A 21,652-nucleotide genomic window follows, 5' to 3' on the forward strand; every position below is an offset into this window, starting at 1 on the left:
GCACATCCCTCTGCCCAGGGACTGATCCTGGGCCTTTGACTGACCCTCTCTCTCCTCTCCGTTTTCAGGTTCCCTGGCAGCGCTGACTCAGCCGGCCTCATTGTCTCACAAGGTGGGAGACACCGTCAAGATCACCTGCTTGGGTAGCAGCTACAACGACTATGACTGGTACCAGCAGAAGGTCCCTGGCAGTGCCCCTGTCACTGTGATCTATCAAAACACCAACAGACCCTCAAACATCCCTTCGCGATTCTCCGGATCCAAGTCCGGCTCCACGGCCACATTAACCATCTCTGGGGTCCAAGCCGAGGACGAGGCTGTCTATTACTGTGATAGCTTCGACAGCAGCAGTACTGTTGGTATATTCGGGGCCGGGACCATGTTGACCGTCAAAGGTGAGCCACCAATTTCTTCTCGGACTTTCCTTCCCCAATGTGAAATCGTGACATTTTGTCAATTTTGTTGATTTGGTTTTTTTTTCTCAAAGCTGGGCTGGGGTCTGCTGCCTGTTCAGGGATGAGCACAAAGTGCAGCATTTTGTATACTTTATAGATGTGATCTATAATTTATTATGTGTATTAGCTGTATGTATCTGTAATATGTACTATGTATATACACAAATATGTACAGATAGTGTATATAAAACATATATACAAGTATATATGGAATGTACGTTTATGTATGTGTGTATTACACGCATATATACACACCTATTTTATATATAAAAATTATATCTATTATATATACAAATATAAATACATAGATTTAGATTTAGATTTCCCAGATCTAAATACATTGGAGTTATAAGTGGTAAGCTCTTGGCTGTGGGGGAAGCAGGGAATTTCTGGGTAGTGCCAGCTGGGCAGACAGGGGCTGTGTCGGGCACAGGGCCCTCTCTGACCCCACACCTCTCTCTTCCCTCGCAGGCCAGCCTATGATCGCTCCCACCATCCAGCTCTTCCCGCCGTCCTCCAAAGAGATCTCGGAGGGGAACAGAGCCACCCTGGTGTGTCTGCTGAGTGACTTCTACCCCAACAGAGTGGAAGTGGAATGGTCTGCTGACGGCACTGTCCTCAAAAACGGTGTGGAGACCGGTCAACCCCAGCGGCAGAGCAACAACCGGTACACGACCAGCAGCTACGTGATACTGGAAGCCAGAGATTGGCAAAGTTACAGTTCTGTCTCTTGCAAGGCCAAGCACGAGGCTGGCGATGTGGTAAAGACGGTGAACAGATCCGAGTACCTCTAACCCCACTGGGACCTCCTTGCACCTGCCGGCCCTTTGCTGGCTCGCTCACTCCTCCACACTTCTGGGGACAGCGGCTCCCCCCAGCCGCACATCTCGCTCCCTTGCTCCCTGTCCCCTGCTCCTGTCCCCCCACTCTGAGTGTCAGACAAATAAAAACCGACACTGAACTAGTGCTGGCTCAGCATCCCTGTCTCTGTGTCCTTCCAATGCGCCCGCTCCCCACACATGGGCTGGTGTCAACCCAGTGCCACCAGTAGGGAGGGTGGGATGGGAACACACACGTGTACACACACACATGTCGTGGGGGCTCTGTGCAGCTTCTCCTCAACCCTGGGACCCCAATGAGCCCTCCTGGCTCTGCCAAGACCAAGGGATGAGCAGCCTGAGGCATAGCCTGCCCTAAGCCCCCATGCCGTCAGCAGGCACATGTCCCTGGCTGTGCCATCCTTGTCGCTTGACCTCTTTGGGCACAGGGGTCCTGTCCCCCTGCCCAGGGACATTTGTGCTCCTGGGGCTTTGACAACCACTGTCTTTCACTCTCTCTCCTCTTCCTATCTGAGTTCTGTGGTCCAGGCAGCGCTGACTCAGCCAGCCTCATTGTCTCACAAAGGGGGAGACACCGTCAAGATCACCTGCTCTGGGAGTAGTGGCAGCTATGGCTGGTACCAGCAGAAGATCCCTGGCAGTGGCCCTGTCACTGTGATCTACTGGGATGACCAGAGACCCTCGAACATTCCTTCACGATTCTCCGGCTCCTCAGACACATTAACCATCACTGGGGTCCAAGCCGAGGACGAGGTTGTCTATTTCTGTGGTGGCTACGACAACAGTGCTACTGCTGGCACAGTGTTACATGTCTCCCACTGCTGCCGGGGATCTCCCAGCACTGGTAACAGCTGGGTTCCAGCATTTCTTAAGACTTTATTCAGATTCCTAGAATCATGGAATCATTCAGGTTGGAAAAGACCTCTAAGATCATCAAGCCCAACAATTAACCCAGTACCACCATGTTCATTCTAAACCAATTCTCGAAGTGCCCCATCCACACATTTCCCCAGCCCTTCTTCCCTCCTGCTTTTTGGCAGGCAGGTGGCATCAGGGTCTGACCCCACCTGAGGTGCCAACAGAAACCTTGTGCACCAAAACAATTTAATTGGCATTAATGAGGCTTTATCCTGACTTTATCCTCCTCCCCAGCCAGACAAGGGAGAGTTTGTCATGGCACAGCCTCATGTGTATGGCAAAACCCCCTTCCCATCACCCTTCGCAGGGGACTGGGCTGATGGAGGCAGTCACAGTGTCCCTTTCCATGTGTGGGGTGACAGGTTCAGGGTTTTACCAGGAATTTCCATCACTACAGAGCAAACCAGCGCTCAGGTCTTATGACAGACCCCAGGCTCCAAGGAAGGAGCCAGCAGCAGGATGCTCAGCCTGCATCAGAGCCAGGGAAAGGAAGGAAGGGTGGATGATGGAGGGATCTGTTCCACCTTGTTTCAAGGTAAGTTTCTTTAAGATAGTTTCCTGAGCAGGCAGAGCTCACAGGGGCAGACAGCTGGCAGCCTTGCTCCTGAGGGCTGATGGGCTGTGGCAGCAGGTCCTGGAGGTGAGGGTGGCCATCCACATCCAACCATCCCAACTTGCTGCTGGGGAATGTGGACCCAGAGATGGCAGGAGCTCCTCCACCCTGCTGCTCAACCCCTTCCCACTCTCAAACTGGATTATTCCCTAGCAACCCCTTGATTGCAACATCTCATCCCCAGCCTTGTGGTGCTGCCAGGGCTTTCACCCAGGAGAGCAATTGCCTGGGGTTCTGTCAGCCAGAAATGCCCCACGGACCAAGACCTGCCAGGAAGGACACCCTCTTCTTTTCCACTGGAAGGTTCAAGCCTCAGTAATTATGATCCCAGCAGTTGGCAAATCAGACCCTTAGCAGTGGATGAGGCTGGAGTGACCAGAAGGCAGCACAGGAGCCTCCATCTGAGCCGTGCTGCCCTGAGAAATGCCACAATTTTTGAGGCGGGGGGACTCTGAAAGGGAGAAGGTGTCTGGGCAATGCATTCCATAGGGTTTGAAATATATCTTGACATTCCATAGGTAAAGCCCATTCCTTGATCACAGGACATGGGCCCCAGTTTTTTTGTGGGCTCAGTTTGGGGCAGGTCTTTCTGGGCCATGAGCCAGGCTCTCGCTTTGGCTCAGGTCTGGGCAGGCAGAGCACAGGCACGTCTCTGATTCCGGGGGCAGGAAACCTCACTAATTATTGATTAAAAGATTTTGCTAAATCTTTTCCGTAAGCAACAACTGGCAAGGAAAAACCTGATGAATTATAGATCAGTGGCCCTGGCCCCCCTGGGCTCCCATCCTCCCCCGCTGCCCACAGCTTGGCAGATTCACAGACAAAGTTTTACCCATAACAAGCCTTCAACAGGGCTGGAGAGCCTCTGCTGGGAATCAAAGGTGGATGTGGGTCCTGATCCATCTTCTGGAAGGGAGGGAAGCAATGCCTGGGAAGAAGAATCTGGCCCCGCTCTCACAGCCATCCTCATTGGGGTTTTCTTGTCAGCAAATGTGCTGAGCAGAACCAAAACCTCTCTCCTCTCCCCAGCTGCAGCTCCTGCTCTCACTCTGCCGGCTCCTACACTGAAATTTCAACAGTCATTTATTTTCTTGTTTTCCCAGCTCGCCAGTAATTTTAAAATGAGGGGAATCTAATTTAGTAAATGAGATGTTTCAGGAAGGCTTTAATTAGCTGCAGAGAGAGGCAATGGGTCCTGCACTTGTTGAGAGCTGTGCTCCCAGGCTGAGGCTCCCTGGTGAGGGCTTAGCAAGGATTTCATGGGGGTGTTTAATAAACCCTGGAGGTTTAAACACCTTGGACTTGGAGGTGTCGCACAGCCAAGACCAGAGGCAGGGATGCAGAGATGAAGGCAAAAGAGTGTGAGACCACAGGAACTCTTGCAGCCCTCACTCCAAACCACTGCCCCCAGCCTTGAGGGCAAAGCTCTGCTCTGGTCCCCAAATGGTCCCTCTCCATGGGATGATCCCTGTCCAGCTTTGTTGCCCAGAAACCAAGTCTGGTGTGCTTTTTTCATTGCACATCGCTGGGTGATTTCCCCAGGCCAGGCAAACCCCATTATCTGGTGCCAGGGGGAAGTGGTGTCTCTGTGAAGACGTGGCAGGATCAGAGTGAGTACATCTGGAGCTGATGAAACACCTAGTTTGGAGAGACCTGGGCGACGTGGCACAGCCAGAGGGGACAGGTTCCTGCCCCCCTGCAGCTGCGGCCCCACAAACAGCCAAGTTCCTGGAGGCAGCAGGGCAGAAACTCAAAAGCAAGAGCAGGGGCCAAGAATAGCTATAGCCCAGCCAAGAATAGCTACTGGGGGGAGCAGGACAGAGCCAAACCTGCTGGGGTGGCTGTGGGAGGACAGCACAGTCCCCTCACTTTGGTCCTGCAGTTGTGCCAAGCTCCACGGCCTCTGTCCTGCCTGAGCTGGGGGTGCAACCCCCAAGTACCTGAAAGGGTAGCTGGTGGTTCCTGCACCCCATCCTGACATTTCCCCCGCTCACGTAGCTGCCTTCTCTGAAAGACTCAGCGAAAAGCTGTTCAGAGCCCAGGCTGTGCCACGCCAGCACTGCCCCCCTGCCATTTCCCCCCAAAGCCAGCCCCAGCATGCAGCTGTGTGGCTGTGGGGCATCCCCTGGCTAAATTTACCCCTCGCCCACTGCAATCCCCAATCAGAAATTTGAAAGGGTGCTCAAAAAAGGGAAGTAAAACTGTCTCCAGTGGGTGCTGACGTGTGAAGACAAGCAAGCACTACGCCCTGAGTTGGCTCAGCCTAAGATGGTGACCAGCTCTTGCCTCTGCCTTGCCAGGCTGTCACTTTGCAAAGCCATCACCTTGTGGGGCCATCAGTCTCTGAGGTGGAGGAGAGGTCTTGGGTTGGCCTGATGCTGCCCAAAATGGGCAGGGTGGGTGGTGGTGGTGGTGAACCAGTCGGATGGTGGATCCACTGGGGGCCACTGCCAAGGCTATTGAGACTCTGCCATGGCAGGGTGTGTGTCCCCAGCCTGGATGACCCATCCTGTACCCTGAAGGGTCTCTGGCAGAACCCCCAGTGGGGTCTTGCATGACAGGGTGGTCCCTGCCCCAGTGTGGGATGGCCCAGCTGCTGCACATGCTCACACATATATGTGCACACACACACACACACACACACACACTCTCCAGTGATCCCAGTGCATCCAGACCCACCAGGTTGGGCACCACTGACCCCTCACCTGCGGGGTTTGGGGCCAGGGGAGACACTGAGACACTGCTCAGATCGTACCCTTGTCACCCTGGACCACCACCACACGGTGACCAGCCTGAGGCCTCCTACTGCTACCCTGCTCCCAGGTCACCCTGAATCCTCTTTCATTAACTGAATTAAACTAATTAGTCCCTGCCTGCTGCCAGGCAGCCCTTTCACTGGGCTCATCCCTCAGTCCAACCTTCTGAAGGGTACAGGGGCAGCCTGCGGGCTCGCAAAATATGGGGCACATTTCCTCAAGTCTGAGAAACATAATACAGGTTACAAATGAATAAAACATAGATTATACATTAAATAAAATACAATAGATAAATGACAAAATACTAGTTATGAAAAAATACTATCAAACACCTCTGGGCAACCCCAGGTCAAACATCCAGCTGGAGACAGCCAGAGAGCCCAGGGCCAAGTTTTATCACCCTACAATTGAAAGAGAATTAAAAGAAATAAATAAATGTTTGAGGCTGGTGTGGTCGAAAACACGACCTGAGCATTCAAGCCCATTTGTGAAAACAAGAGCAACCATTTGCATAGCTGTGTCAAAACAGCAACTGACACCACATGCAGCTGGCAGGAAGACACCTTGCTGGGGGTTATTTAACTGTGTATGAAACCCTGCCACATCCCGGGGTAGAGCCCAGTAAACAGCCCCAAAGATAAATGCCCGGGCTTGTAAACAGGTTGTAAACAAGCTGAACTAACTCAAAAATAAACACCTGTCTGCTCCTTCAAAATATTTATCATCTCAGGATTATTGTGGTAATAAAATACAACTTCCAGCAGAGCCTCAGTCTGGTCTGGGGACCCAGCAAACCCTTTTTTTCTCTCATATTTAGGGTAAACAGCTGCTGGTCCCCCAGACAGGTGTGCTAATGGAGAAAGATTTGATGGCAGGGCTGGTGCTGCCTGTCTGGAGAAATGTGGTCATTGAATTGCAATCCTTGTTAGGACTCCCAGGATGGATTTTTTAGCTTAATGCTGAGAAATTTCTAGGTTAGGGGATGTTGGTGGTATGATGACAGCAAGGTTGTGGCAGTGGTGGCTGAGAGGTGTGATAGGAGTGGCCGCCGTGGTCTTGCCAGGCCGTCAGGAGGGAGCACAAGGGTTTGACTCACCCAGTTAGGGAGGATTTTAAGCCAAATTTGCTTTCTCCCCCCTCCACATCCAGGGTGGGCAGTACCTGCTTTTGCAGGCAGAGTGGGGGGGACTGGAAGGGAATGTGGGGTGCACCCTGAGGCTGGACCTTGCACCCTACAGATATGGTGCTTATGGACATGACTCAGTGGTTGATCTGGCAGTGTTAGCTGAAGGTTGGACTCGATGATCTTTGAGGGTTTTTCCAACCATAACAATTCTATGATTCAACCCTGGCCAGTGACACCCTCACCAGCAGCTCCTCACCCCCCCACACACACCACCAGAGCCACAGCCCTTTCCCCTTCCTCTGCAGCCACTGCAGGGGAGAAGAATATCGGATTTAGGGATATCTGCCATGTTTTGGGCTGGCTGTGGGTGGGCAGGGGGTGCTGATGTGCATCATGGCCCCCCAGCTGAAGTGGCGCGCTCCTGGGCAGCTGTTCTGACCGCAGCCCCAAAGTGCGGGAACGGGCTGTGCTAAAATTACAGCCCGCCAAAACCAAGAGCCCGCTTTGGCCAAACACCAGCTGGGAGCCAGGAATAGCCCTGGCCTCTCCACGCTCTGCTGCTTCGGCACAAACTTTCCAGCACGTGGCACCTCGAGGGTTGCTGCCTGGGCCGTGAGGCTGGCAGGGCGGGAGCGCGGAGAAGTCATTTTTCAGCCCCATTTAGCAATGGCTGCATTTCCAGGTTCCTCTCCCAGGTAGCCAGGGAAGCCCGGCATTCCCAGCAGAGGCACAGCACTCCCCAGATTTGGGGTCCCAGTAGGGCTGCCCAGTGTGTGCTGAGACTCTGGTGTCAAACCACACAGACGATCTCTGCTGCCAGACCCTACCTGGTGCCTCTGCAGTCCTCTGCTGGGGACACCACAGGAGAGGTTCCCCAGGGAATGTGGACAGGATGTCTGTTCCTAGGGCTCCTGCCCAACATTTTGGCTGTCAGTGCCTGTGGAGAGCCACAGCCTGGGCCCTCCATGGTCCCCCTTGGCAGGCAGCTGGTCCCGCCATCTGGGTGCTCATCACACCCTGGCCTGGTACTGGAGTGGGCTGGGGGTCTGCAGCCATGTGGAGCTCACTGTGGCCAACTGGGCCCCTTCTTTCACCAGCTGGGGCTGGGACCACCCTGGGCTGGACCCAGGCAGGTTCATGGGGCAGCTGCCCTGTGGGCTGTGGGTGCACGGGGCTGGGCGTGGGCCGTGCAGCAGGGAATAGTGGGATACGGACAGACACGAGAGCAGGGACAGCATGGAGGACACAGGGGAACCTGGGGGGACAATGGCCACAGGGGGACATGATGGGACATAGGGGAAACAGAGGGCACAGTGGAAGGGATGGGAGGGCACAGGGAGTGTGGGAACACTGAGAACAGAGGCATGAGGACAGAGACACAATGGCATTGGGACATGGGGGACAGTGGCATGAGGCCACAGGGGCCAGTGGCACAGGGGAATGGGGGTCAGGGGCATGGAGACACAAGGAATAGTGATACGAGGACACAAGGAATAGTATCAAGGAAATGTGAGGCACAGGGGCATGAGGTGACATGAGACATGGGTGACAGAGACATGGAGACAGTGACACGGGGGCATGAGGACATGGGTGACAGGGGCATGGGGGACAGGAGTATGAGGACACGAGGGGACAATGCCATGAGGAGAGTGGCACAAGGACATGGGGACAGGGACACAGGACATGGGGCACAGGGACACAGGGCACGGGGGACAGGGACACAGGACACGGGCACAGGGACTCATCGGTGGCAGTGGCGGGGACGCGGCCGGGAGCCGAGCGCCCCCTGGCGGCTGCCGCGGCGCATCAGGAGTCTCTCCGTGCGCGTTCTCGCGGCGCCCCCGCGTGTCCTGCATGTCCGTGTGTCCCGTGTGTCCTGCATGTCCCGTGTGTTCCTTGTGTCCCCTGTGTCCCGCGTGTGCTGCATGTCCTGTGAGCTCTGAGGGATCACAGAGCCCCAGCACCCCGGAGTGGGGATCAGGGGGTCTAAGATTGGGCCCCTTCACCCACGAAGAGCCTCTTCCAGCACAGGCTTCACCTCTGAAGCCTCACAGGGAGATTCCCAGAACCCCTGTGCCCACGGGTGCCACGGCCACCTCTGAGGCTGAGGGCTGGAGCCCTGCACTGGCAGTGGTTCCCTCCAGAAATGATGAAAAACTTCAGCCTGCCCCCCTCTGCTCCCAGATAACGGCCTGTGCTCTTCACCCATAATTCACAAAGAGACAGGAACATGCCTGGAGCTCCAGCACATTAATTATGAAGCACCCCACTCACCCAGCTCTGCCCCAGCAGCACCAGCAACTGCAGCTATTCCTGCCAGCACAAAATGAGCTCTGTGGAAAGATCCCTGCTCCCTGCACTAGGGCACTGCAGGTGCTGTGTTCCCAGTGACAACCCCAGCACTCCAGCAGCCAGCCCCAGCCCTGGGGATAGTGACAGGGCAGTGTCTGCAGCACAGGGACTGCGCAGACCCCGAGCCAGGATTTGGCCCTGGGGATTTATTGCACAGGAAGGAGGTGGGGAGAGGGGGAATTTCATGCCCACAGTGCAGGGGATGGTATCCCTGAGTGCCACCTGGACACAGTCCCCCAGATCCCTCCCCACTGACCCCACAACCCCGTGCCAAGCACCTGCCCCAGCAACACCAAAGGAACACAGAGCCTAAGACGCAGCGACTGGTGAGGACCTTGGCTTTATTCCAGCCCCTACAGTGTCACCCTCCCAGCTGCTCCCACCACCCAGCAACAGGGTGGCTCCAGGCTTGCAGAGACCCACCTTTGCAGAGACCCAGGTTCACAAAATCTTTACGCAGCCAAGGTTTCGACATGCTTTTTGTTGGTTTTTTTTTCTCATTTTCCACGAACCGGATACATCACCTCCTCATTTCCACTGCAGCAGGGTGATGCTCATGTGGAGATCGGTGACAGGCTGGACCAGACCCTATGGGGCTGGTGAGAAGAGGCTGAGCAGGGCCAGGAGGAGCAGGGATGAGAGGAGCTCGTGGTGGCCCCCATGCAGGGACCCACCACTGGCCGTGGCCCCCCGAGAGGCAAAGACCTTCCGGCTGCGGAGGGGCTGTGGCGGGCGGAAGTTGTTGATCATTTTTAGGAGCCTGGATCCGTCAGGTGGGAAGTGGAGGGTGCTGACAAATGCCTGCAGCTGCACAAGGGGAGAGGCAGGGTGGGCAGCTGCTTCACAAGGCACCCCAAACCCCTGCCCACTGTCAGCTCCCTTCATACTGCTCTGCTGCTGATGGCACAGGACCCACGCACGGCATGTCCCTCACCTGTGGACATCTTCCCATCACCCCCACTGCTGTCCTAAGGCCAGATCTGTAGGTTCTTACAAAGATCAGGTCTTGAGTTTTAAAGGATCTAATTGTGTTTTGGTGCCAGTACCAAACACTTAAACAGTGGCTGGCCCATGACTCCCTCAAGGACAGACACCTATTAAGATTCTTGGGCAGCAGAGGAGAACTTCATCCGTCCATCCATCCATCCATTCATCCATGCATGAATGCATCCATCCATCCACCCACCCACCTCCTTGGAGCCTCTACTGAGCTTCAGTAGATTCATTCCCATTTCTCTTTCTGAATACCAAGGCTGGGCAGGAGAGCACTAGGAATGGGATTCCTTCCCACTGGCTGGTGGCCACGTCTCCATTACTTAACCCTCATAAAACTAATTAATTGCCAAGTCGCCAGGAGCATTATTATAGAGGTGACTCTGTGCTCTTGCTCAAGGGTCAGGAAGTGGAAGGAGAGGGGCCACACGGGGGGCTCAGCCTTTCAGGTGCTGGAGCGGGAGCTGTGCATGCCAGTACCTGCTCCCGACCGATCTCCACTGGCTCCTCGAAGACAGTCCAAATGACGACCTCGCTGCAGTCTGGGGTGGTGAGGGAGCCCTGGTAGCGGTAGTACCCAGAGAGCCGGCCGGCACGCGGCAGCAGTGTGCTCAGGCGGAAGGTGGAGGCCAAATCCACCGAGTCCCCTGTGGGGCAAGACATGAGCACTCAGCCTGTCCCATGCCAGGAATGTGGTGGGGACAGTGGAACTACCTCCATTAGTTTCCCTTCATCCAGATGGACCCACAGACTGGCAGGCCCCCCCACCCAACCTGCTGGGCCGCAACCCTGCTCTCCCACACCAGGATCTCTCCTTTCTGCCCTGCCCTGTCAGGAGGTGACTCACCAGCATGGGAGACGTTCTTCAGCCCCACCACGATGGTGTTGTAGTTGGTGTTAGGGGTTTCAGAGACCTGCAGATGGGGGGAATAAGCATCTAAGGCAGGCAGGGCAGAGCTGCATCATCCTGTCCTGCTGAGCACTCGCAGGCAGAGTCTCTCCCCACATTGTTGCAGAGCAGTAGGAAAGGGTTCCCAACCTGAGGGTGCCCTGGCACCTTTCCCCACTGAGGTTCCCCAGCACCTCCCTGATGAGATCCAGACGTCCTGCCCCTTCTTGTTCCCACAGGGCACCTGCACAATGCTCCCCCAGCTGCACCACCAACACCGTTTCTGGAGGTCCCTCTTGCCAGCAGCTCCCGCAAACCCACCTGGTAGAAGAAGCCGAGGACAGCCAGCCCATTGGGATGCCCCTTGGCCTCTGCCAGCGTCCGGTATTTGACATTCATGTGGACGATGTGCATCTGGGGAAAGCACAGAGGAGCCAGTCATGGACAACTGCCCCTGCCCAACACCCAGGCAGCAGGGCCCTCTCTTACTGATCCTTTCTGGCCAGACTAGGGTGTCGAGACACTGAGTCAACTACTCCCCGAAAAGCCCTCCTGGTCCCGCTGGCGCATCTGTGGGATGGCTGCTTGGAGGATCAAAGCACCCCAATGAAGCAATCATCCTTTGAAGGGTGTGCAAAACGGGGCCAGCAGTCCCAGGGTGCTCACCAGCCACAAAATATAAATTCTGCTTTCCTCTGGCAGATAATGAATATTTTAGAGGTGCAGAGCCTCTTTCACCCTGAAGGATCCCAATGTGCTTGGCACAGCACACTCCCACATGCTCCCGCTTGCATTCACTAACTCAGTGTGTGGTCCTGGCAGGGCACTGAGCCCCCTAAACGCTGCTGATTGCCTTGGATGAGGCAGCTCGGCCCACGCATGGTAAAGAAACACTTAGAGTCTCATGTCAACTGCTTTTTCACCACCCAGGTGCCTCTGCAAGAGCACAGCTGAACCCACCAGTGCGGCGTCACAAGAGTCCAGTCACCGGCTGCATGGTAGCCTTGGGATGCCCCAGCACCACCCCTTCCCACCACACCAAGGACTTGGGCCACCCCGAGCGTGATGGGGGCTTTTTCTCACCTACCTCCATGGGGAGCTGGTGCCCGTCAAGGGTGTGCTCAGAGCCATTCCCGGCTGGACTGCCCCAGTGGAAGTGGAGCTGGAGCGCACGATATGTGCCGGGGAGGCCCCCGCCGCTGATGGTGATGTGTTCAGAGGCCGACTCGCTCGCCAGGCTCAGCATCACTGCAAGGGCAGCAGGACAGGGTGAGGAGGGGGCTTTGGATGGGGGACACCTGGCACGTCTGGGCTCTTCCTCCAGCACTAACACAAACAGGGCAGGAGCCGCAACACAAGAGCAGGAGCACCCGGGAGGGGCAGCAGAGCCAAGCCCAGGACGGGATGGTGACCAGGGAGGCAGGACAGGGGAAGGTGCCCAATTTCAGCACGCACCTGTGTGCCCGTTGTTTGTCAGCCTCCACTTGCCGGGGGGAGCCTGGTCGTAGCCCTCAAAGAGGATGTCCCCGAGGCCACTGTCCCGCTGAAGCCGGCGCCTGTCGATGTTCACAGGGGACTGCTTGTTGCCACCGCATGTGGCTTTCAGCTCCTTCCAGTGGCTGGGCCCTGCAGAGGAGGAGCAGGGACACCACGGGCAGCCACAGAGCCACTGCCACCGCCAGGGGGGACACAAGGCCACATGTGGCTGTGTCCCCAGCCAGCCCTTCTGTCCCTGTCAGCCCAGTCGTTCTCACTTGCATCCCGTGGGAGCTGCCCTCTTGCCCAGCAAAGCTTCCTCCCTATTGATGAGCAGGGGTTTATTGCAGCCTCATCCATAATTCAGCAGGATTTCCTTGAGGGGTCGGGGATTATATTTAGCTGAGCAGCAGCATCTCTCCCTCTACACTCTACACCCTGGTGAAGGGCGGGCTTTTCTCCCAAATCCCTTCTGCCCGTCCCTGGGTTTTAGCACACCTTAGCCTACCCATGCTTGTTCTGTTCCAGCTGTGACAGGTGACAGTGCACCCTGGCCACATAACTCATCCTGGGGTGAATCCTACACAGGGACCTGTGTGACCACACGATGTCCATCAGCAGCTCCTGGGGTGGGGGGTCACAATGGCAGGAGCTGTGTGAGGACATGGCAGCACTGGCAGCACTGGCAGCACTGGCAGCCAGCTGGACCCATGGCAAACCTACAGTGCTGCCTGGGGGGCTGTGAGCTGACACCCCTGCAACTGTCACCATGGCCAGATCACACACTTCGTACATACAGATTGTCCCCATCGCCCCGGCATCAACTCTTCTTGCAACACCTGTTGAATCCACAGCTGTGGGATGTAGCCAACCACCCTACTGGTCACTGCTCCAGTGTGGCTGCCGTGACACCTCACTCCTTCTTCACCTGGTGCAGCCGAGGCTGCAGATGTCTTGGGTAGAGGTGTCAGCACTGGGCACTGCCCATACCTGGGCTCAGTCCCAGCCAGGTAACAGGAGCTCCCTCAGCATCACCAGCCCTGTCCACTCAGAGTACCTCCAGTCCCAGGGGAGCTCAGTGCATCCCTCTGCAGACACTGCTGGCTCTGCTCTGGCACACATTATGGCTGGGCAGCCTTTGGCTACAGGCAGGGTTTGGGGAACTGTTCCCCCAGCAGTGCCCCATGGTTCAGCTCTGACGTTTACCTTCCTCTTCAGCAGACAAAACCACAGACCCTTGTGGACTGAATCCACCTCCTACCCCCTTGGGCTCAGCCCTGTCCCTTTGTGTTCTCCTCTGATTACTCCAGGCAACTTTTTGCCTGGAAGCCCTGGCAGCCACAGCCTGGCTGTGCCAGCGTCCCACTGGCTTTTTGGCATGGTGTTGCTGAGTGGCCCCACCAACTGCCTGGTGTGTTCATTAAGGGACCATTCCACTTGGGCACACAGCCGGCTGCAGGCACACAGCCGGCTCCACGCTGCCCAATCCGCTTCCCACCGGTCCCTCTCCCCTGCCAAAACCTGCCCTCGCCACCCTGACAACATTAAACTGGGAAAGACCAATCCTTGGTCCAGCAGGGATGAGCGGAGCCCAGCGATCCATGCTCATGAGCCACGGGGCATGTAAATCCAAGAGCTATAAAACAGTTGGGCCGTAACAGCTGATTAAATGCTTGATGATCTTTAATTAACCTCTTACAAGCTATTTGCATGTTTTGAGACAAAGTGCCCCAAGGCAAACTTCTCTCCCCAGCTGTACAGGCAGGCCTGCTACCTGTCCAAAGCGAGCTGTCCCTTCTCCAGTTGGGCTCCTGAGCCTCCCAAGACCCTTGCTGCCTGTGCTGCGCTGGGGTTTCTAATGGCATATTTTAAATCCAGGATTTAATTTGTTTCAGGTGAAAGGGGGAAAGCTGGTGCTGCCACAGGAGCATCCAGACCTGGTTGGGGTCAAGGGTGGGGCCAAGTCACTCCGAGGGGCTCAGGTGTTTGTCAAGTCTCTACATCAGCGTGCTCCAAAGAGAAGCTCCTCTAATCATTCCCGCTTTGGAGGGATATGGGGGGATTTGCCCTTTTCCATGCCATGCTTCCCTCTGCAACCTCACTGATGCTGCCCAGGGTGCCCTTGGCCAGGTACTGTGGGCTCCAAGCCTTGCACAGCCCCAACACCCCCTGTCCCATGGCACTTGGTACCACTTACCGCACTGGGGGTCCTGCGAGTCGTAACACCACTGCCCTGCAGGAGAAAGGAGAGCAGGGCAGGTGATGGAGACAAGCACCCCTTCCCAAACCCACACGCAGCTGTGCCCAGCCCCCCAACAGTGAGGACATCCCTCACTGCAGCCTGGGGTCCCGCCGACACTTGTGTTCATCCCAGTTATTTTTGGCTGGTGTTTTCACACCCTCCCTGCCTCCCCCAGCCGCTCCACAGGGAAACCTCCCTCAGAATCACTGCTCCAAGGCAGCCAAGCCTCGCTGCTCACTGTGCTCCTTCCCCAGCTCTTGTGGAGCCATCCCCCCACTACCCATCCCAGCAAGGCAGCCCCTCACCCCACAGCAGATGCCTTGCAACCCTCCTGCAGCCGTGGGTGAGCGGGAGCCGAGGGGGCTGTGACAGCCCTCCCTGGTGCTCCCCGTGGCTCCCGCGGGGGGGCTGGCAGCAGCAGGCAGTTGCTGGGGGCTGCAGCAGGCAGGCAGTGGGCAGGCCTGTGCCCACGCTGTGGGGGTGATGGATGGCCCCTCAGCCAGAGCTGCCGAACTCGCACCAGCTGCCCATGCTCAGGGGACTGTGGGACCACCCGTGTGCTGGCAAGTGCTGGCACGGCAGACGCAGGGATACCAAGGGGATGCTGAGAAAGCTGGAGCCCTGCTCCTGCTCTGCTGCCTGCACATCTGCCCAGGTCCATTAGCTCTGCAATGGGAGCTGGGGACTGCACCCCTTCCCTCCTCAGCTCCCCATCCTGCTTCTGGCAACCAGGAGCAACCTGGTGCTGTCCAGGGCCAGCCTACACAAACAGTCCTGCTGATAACCGAGGGGCCATGCCAGCAGGCCGGCTGCAGGGGAGCCGAGCCATGCTCCTGTGCCAGCCACTGCCACTCAGACCAGCAGGACGAAGGCAGCCCTGCCTGCCTCCACCTGTGCTTCTCATGGCCCCAGCCTGCGGCACTGCATCCAAATTCTCACTACAGTGATACAAGAGACCCCAGAGGAGAACTGGGAGCAGGACAGGGCAGGACTCAGTCCCCAGGGCAGGGATCTCGGGGTCCAGGGGGAAGCCGAACTCCTGGAAAATCCTCAGACCTGCACACACCAGCCCTCGAGCATCCTCTGGCAGGAGCCAAGGTAGTGCTGGCCACCCACAGCCTGGCCCGGATGCAGGTGAGCACCCAGAGCCTCGGCCCGGGACATCAGCACCCATTCGCTCACAGCTTTCCTCTTCATTGGTGTTTCCCCAAAGTGCAAGTCTATGGGGTGGATGGGCTGAGCCCAAGACCCTGATGGCCCGAGGGGACCCTGACCCGGTCAGCACAGAACCCAGGGCGGGCTGAGACCTCCCGAACCCAGCGGTGCAGAGGGACATCCAGCAGCGGGGAGGGGGGCAGTGGGAGCGCAGGAGAAGGATCCTGGGCCAGACCAGGTCCCCCGGTCCCTGTATCCAACCGCCCCAGCCCGCATCATCCCACAGCGTGTGGGAAGGGAATGGAATAAGCCGTGCCCCTGTGGGTCCCCCAGCCCCACGCCCCCGTCCTCTCCCGCCGCGGGACCCCCGGCCCCGCTGCCCCGGGGCGCAGCTCACCTCCCGCGGCCGCTCGCACGACGAGGGGCAGAGTCAGGAAAGTTATGCCCAGCCCGGTGGGGCCCATGGCGGCGGGGGGACCCCCGCACTGCCCCGTCCCGTCCCTCCGCAGTGCGCCCGGCGGGGCCGGTGCTGGGTTGTGGCGGGCGGCAGCGCTGGCAGCGCCCGCAGCCCGGGAGATGCTCGGCTCCAGCCTGGGCTCTGCTCTTACATATTCATCACCCGGGCTGAGTTTTTAACTCCTCGGCTGCTAGGAGGGAGCGGGGATAGCCCGGCCCCCGGCCAGCCCCCCGCGCCCGCCGGGTCCCTGCCCGCGGTGACAGGGACAGGGACAGGCGGGGAGCGGGGGCTGGCGGATCCCACTGGTGCAGCGCTGGCCGCCCCTCTCCCTGCTGAGGAGGTGTCCCCCTGTACCATCCCGCTCTGCATCCCCAAAACTGGAGTTCAGCATCATCCTCGCTGCACCCCATCCCACCCCCGCAGTGTGTGGGACTACAGATGAGCTTCAGGGGACTGCCAGCAGGCAGAAGGGGTTGGGGGTACCAGCTCTGCCCCATCCCCTGCCCAATTCTTGCAGACGCATGCTGTGGGACATACCCTCGCCCCCAGCTCTGACAACTCCCCAGCCAGCAGCGGGTCCTGCATCTCTCACGCCTGAGCGTGGTGGCTCCCACCTGATGAGGGGCAGGTGGTGCCATGGGGACCCACAGACCAAACCCAGCTCAGCCCTGCAAACAGAGGCCCCTGCCCGGGCAAAGCCCAGTGAGCAAAGCCCAGCGAGCACCTCCTCGGTGCCCAGGCGGCCTCCACAGCCACACTACAGGGGACCCTCAGGCCCTGGGCTCGCCAAGGAGTTGCACTCTGGTGGGGCAGGATTCAGCCCTTTCCTCTCAGTGGGCACAGCCCACTCAGGCTCTCACAGCCAAGGCTGACCAGGGCAGGGGGGCAGCACTGGGGCACAACCCTTATGCACCCAGTGCAGGCCTCCTGTGCTGGTGGAGGCAGCTGTTCAGCTCCTCATCACAGAGTGAGCACACGCTGTTCCCGTTGCACCTGTCCAGGCAGGTCCCACGGGAGGCAGGATCTCACCTAGGGCGCTGTGCTCTCTCAGCAGGCAGGTAGGAAGGGGGTGAGAACACAGGAGCATGGTGTTGTCACATTCTCCTAAAATATCTGTGCCATCCTCAGGCAGCAGTGGAAAGGAGGCCACGGGACCCAGGCTGCAGCGCCCCTCGCCGGCACTTGGCCCTGGCCGGGAGCTCCGTCAAGCCAGTGCCAGGATGAACAAACCCGGCAGCAGCGCGAGGGCAGCAGGAACAGCCTCCTGCTGCCGGCTTGGCCGGGGATGGGCTCTGGCTCAGCAGAACTGCCTGGCTGCCATGTGCTACAAGGGGCTCATCCTCAGCAGGGGTTCTTAGGGACGCTCCTGTGACCCCAGGCAGGTGCCTGGGCAGCACCAAGCCGCATCTGGTCCCCAGTGTGGGGTGCAGAGGAGGGCAGCAGCACAGCTCTCCCCCGAGCTCTGGATCTGCGCCACAGCTGACACTTGGCCCCTGCTCCGGGGATGAGGTATTCTGCACCAGGTCTGCAGACTGCTGCCCATTACTGCCAGGAAAGAGAGGAGCTGCTCTGGCACCTGTGAGACCGAAACCTCCATTGGAGACGTGAGCCTGCCAAGTGGCACCTCTTTCTCCCACCCACAATAGGACAGGCTGTATTGCCAGGCAGTGAAGGAGAAGCCCAAGACCCTCAGGGTCGGGAGCTGATGAGACCTCCCCCCCATCACCCCATAGCTATTGCCTCCCCGGAACACTTTTTTAGGATTTCAGGCTTCTCTGGCGGTGACTTCTAGCAAGAAGGGCAGGAGCAGAGTGGGGCTCAGCACAGCCTCGACGAGACTCAGGAGTGGAACCCGGAACCAAAGGAGTCTGCAAGGCATGTGCAAAGGCAGCGGCAAGCACGGAGGTGCTGAGCCACACCCCGCTCCCGCCCATCCCCTCTGCCCTGCTCCTCAGAGTGCACCGCTGGCTTGCCGGCACCCGTGCTAGGCAGGAGCAACCTCCAGTTTCTATAGGAACCAGATCAAACCTGGAAATTGCCGACCTTGCTGATGTGTTGGTGATCGTGCTGAGCTCACGGCTGATCCTGCAGCTCTGTGCTGTCCTCACAGGGAAACACCACGTCCATCAGGCTGCCACCACGGAGCCAGGCGAGGTCCCTGCAGACACGCGCAGTCACAGCACCAAGGGCAAGAGCCACGGCAGGGGAAAAAATACCACTAAGATATAAAAATAGTTCCTTAAGCTGCAGCCATCGATCAGTCATGGGCACGGTGCCACTGTGCTGGGAACCCCCACCACGTGCACCGTCAGCAAGCCCTGTGCCAGCACACAGCGGAGGTGCCAAGAACAGCTCCAGGAGGTAAATCCTACACATCCGCCTGGGAGCCTGGCCGGGGACCCGGGCTGACAGGGACAGTGGCAAGACAAAGACTTGAGCTGCCGGAGCGGGGTTCACATCACCCATCGATGGATGCACAAAAGGCTGTGGGTATTCAGAGAGGCAAGCAGGTAAAGTTCATGGGCAATAAATACTCCAGCCACTTCTGATTTTCCGTAAGGATCTTTGATCCCCATAACAAGCTGCTGCTAACCCAGGCAGCAAGCCGGGAGCAGGGTAGGGAGCGCAGCAGCAGCGGGCACAAAGGAGGCACTGTGGCCGGCAGATGCGCGCTGGCCACACGCCGCTGCACAGCCCCTTCATTCATCCCACGCTCCCACCGCCGCCGGGGTCAGCGACATCTCCCCCCCCACGGCCTGGCACCCCCAGGGGCACTGCCAGCACACGGCCCCTCGCGTGTCTGACACGCTCCCCAGGCCCTGGCGCTCTCCCAGGGGCTGAGGGCCCCGGACACGCCGTGCTGAGCACAGCTGCTCATCACCGTCCCAAGAAAACGCATTTTAAGCTGCCAGGAGTTTACAGCGGGACGCTGCCCAGCAATGCCCTACCACAGCAGCCGAGGGTCAACACTGACAGGGCAGCCCCCCACACACGTGTCCCCAGGGAGTGGCGGGGAGCCCCGAGAGCCGTGGCCATGCTCCAGGCAATCCAGGCTGCTCCCTGTGGGAGCTGTCCTGTCCTCAGGCAACGAGGGGCGACAGGGAAGGGCAAGTTGTATCTGCACAGGATCTTCCAGCAAAGGTAGAGCCCCACGGGGTCCCTGCCAGACTGAGCCCCTTCCGAGCGCTCGTGGCGTCAGGGAGCTGCTGTGGAGAGATGTTTGTCTCCCCCAGACCAGCAGCGAGGGAAGGGATGCATCCCATCGCCTTCAGCTAACCCAGCATCCCGTGGGGATGGAGCTCTGGAGCTGTTCAGGTCCAGCAGCGACGGCTGCAGTGGCAGCTGCCCTCTGCAGGCACAGGAAAGGGGGAGCGGGGCCCTGCCCGGCCCCCGCAGCGATGATGACACTGCCCTTGGATGGCTTTCAACACTGAACGCATCCGACGGCCCCGCAGGATGCGGGGACTTGTTCCACAGCGCTCACAGCAACCACTGCGTGCCCAGCAGCTCGTGGAAAACAGGGAGCTGGGGGTCCGGACCACCCCCTCCATCCAGCACAACCACCTGCCCCGGGGGACTCGGCCCCTTCCCCCAGGTTTCAGGAGGGCAGCAGGAATATACTGCACTTCACCTTTTTGGGTACAACCCCAAGACTTTCCCAAAATTACACTAATACAGGTAAATCCCATTGGAATTCGTGTAACAGAGACTTTGGCAGACTCCCTGCTCCATGTTAAATGCATCTATTGATCTTCTGCAAGATCACAGCTCAGAACGTGATTTAACAAAACCTTCCTTCACAACACTAGGGAACCACATCGACACAGAAATCAGGAGACATTGGAACAGGGCATTTCTCTTACAGAACACAATTTATTTGGCATTTGGATGAAATGTTTCTCACAGCATCTTGAAAAAAAAAGAAGAAAAAAAAAAAAGATAGATTAGTGCCAACCCCAAAGAAGTTAAAACAAAAAAAAGTGTCACAGGGACTCAATTATTATAGTATCAAATTTAAATTCTACATGGTATTTCACAGAATATCAAAATCTTTTATACACTGCCACAGTTAAGTCCAGTCACAAACCAACTACCCAGGAGAAGCCTGCAAGTGCAGTGCTGGCTAAAACGATTTTCCAGAGGAAGGTAAAAAGCAGAGTCTCGTTCTCTCGCAGCCTCCCAGGCACCCTCAGCCCAACACGCAGGGTGTGGCACAGCAAGGCCCCCTCCGCTGACATCGACTCCGACCCACTCAGCACTCAAGGTGCACATACCGAAAAATTAAAGCTATGTGGTACCGTAGCAGGCAGGTAACACTGACTGTTGTCAGGGGAAGTGCATCTTCATGACCGAAAGCACCTATTCCAAAGAAACGCTTATTTCATTTGGGAGGGGGGAACACTGGAAGTAAACGTATCTACCTTGATTCACCTCTTACACTCAACTGCTGTAATTTTAGGGTTCAGCTCCCAACTTTAAAGGGAAATTAAAAAGAAATTTCTGTCCATGTTCCTTAGCTAGGGAGAAAAAAAGGCATTTCAGCAACTGAAAAAAAGAGATGCGTGTTAGAGATTGTACGAGGCAATATTAAAATGTCAGTGCTTTGCCATTGAGAAGTCACATCTGAAAGAAAAACATCTTCAAAAACAGCTTCAAATTTGTTTAACATGAGATGGGAAAAGAATGGTAATAATTACTGGCCACAAAAACCCACTTTCTTCCCAAGTGAAACTTGGGAGACATGTGAACAGGTCATCACTCCACAACCCCTGTGGAGGCAAAGTATCGCCCCACTACAAGATTCAGCCTTCGGAAAAAAATGTCCACCTACTTCATTCTTCTTCTAGATCAGCATCCTGCTGTGCATGGATAAAGGAACAGTCTGAGGCTCAAACTAAACAGCACTGAACATCACACAGATAAGTTTTTTCGCACATTGGAATGACAGTGTTGATCTAGCACAGAACAGGACCCTCCGCCCCTCTAACATTTAAACCCTACAACTCACCTAGTACAGAATCAGGGGCTGCTGTGACACTGTGTACAGGGCATTCCCTGACAAACCAGAGTGTCAGGGGCTGCTCTTAAGGAACAGCAGAGACCTCGTATGGCACCACAGTACATCAAAAGGAGGGGGGAATCTGAATCTGAGGAGCAGCTTTGTCCGAGGCCACGATGGGAGGTGTGAGCCCTGCACGGAGCCGAGTGCTGGGACTTCACAACCACTACGGTCAAGGACATCCCGAGATAAACACACTCCTGGCTCACACACTCTGCTGGGAACCATGTGGCAATGCCATCTCCCTGCTGCGTCTTGAGGGATGTTTAGGATGCATCAGCAGTTTAGAAAAACATCCAGAGATACGAACAGAGGCGGGGGG

The 21,652-nt window shown here is 57.1% G+C and overlaps 2 protein-coding genes across 3 annotated transcripts in view; one reads left to right on the forward strand and one right to left on the reverse strand.

Moving 5' to 3' along the window:
- LOC114061483 overlaps nucleotides 1-1,249 on the forward strand; it is a 23,417-nt gene extending 22,168 nt beyond the window's left edge. The window contains exons 6-7 of the mRNA XM_027891998.1: nucleotides 113-395; nucleotides 927-1,249. Coding sequence (XP_027747799.1) covers nucleotides 113-395; nucleotides 927-1,249 — 606 coding nt within the window. The remainder of the gene's footprint in view (nucleotides 1-112; nucleotides 396-926) is intronic.
- Nucleotides 1,250-9,375: 8,126 nt separating this feature from the next.
- LOC114061493 (carbonic anhydrase 15-like) lies at nucleotides 9,376-16,396 on the reverse strand. 2 transcript variants are annotated; one of them, XM_027892016.1, is made up of 8 exons: nucleotides 16,212-16,396; nucleotides 14,615-14,650; nucleotides 12,397-12,567; nucleotides 12,029-12,189; nucleotides 11,263-11,355; nucleotides 10,900-10,966; nucleotides 10,533-10,699; nucleotides 9,376-9,866 (listed from the first exon to the last, which is right to left on the reverse strand). In XM_027892016.1, the coding sequence occupies exons 1-8, from the start codon at nucleotides 16,276-16,278 to the stop codon at nucleotides 9,648-9,650; spliced, it is 981 nt and encodes a 326-aa protein (XP_027747817.1). In that variant the 5' UTR covers nucleotides 16,279-16,396; the 3' UTR covers nucleotides 9,376-9,647. The 2 variants fall into 2 exon arrangements, with proteins under 2 accessions (XP_027747817.1, XP_027747818.1); XM_027892017.1 differs by lacking the exons at nucleotides 14,615-14,650; nucleotides 16,212-16,396 and adding an exon at nucleotides 12,926-13,054.
- Nucleotides 16,397-21,652: the final 5,256 nt, after the last annotated feature.

Source organism: Empidonax traillii, unplaced genomic scaffold (assembly GCF_003031625.1).
Source record: "Empidonax traillii isolate 1590-97213 ecotype Southwest subspecies unplaced genomic scaffold, ASM303162v1 scaffold338:size1951571, whole genome shotgun sequence".
NCBI lineage: Eukaryota > Metazoa > Chordata > Aves > Passeriformes > Tyrannidae > Empidonax > Empidonax traillii.

Coding starts and splice junctions, on each gene's coding strand:
- LOC114061493 (XM_027892016.1), bottom strand. CDS start 16,278: ATGGGCCCCACCGGGCTGGGCATAACTTTCCTGACTCTGCCCCTCGTC. Junction 14,651..16,211: donor CGTGCGAGCGGCCGCGGGAG/GTGAGCTGCGCC, acceptor TTTCTCCTGCAG/GGCAGTGGTGTTACGACTCG. Junction 12,190..12,396: donor GACAAACAACGGGCACACAG/GTGCGTGCTGAA, acceptor CTGCCCTTGCAG/TGATGCTGAGCCTGGCGAGC.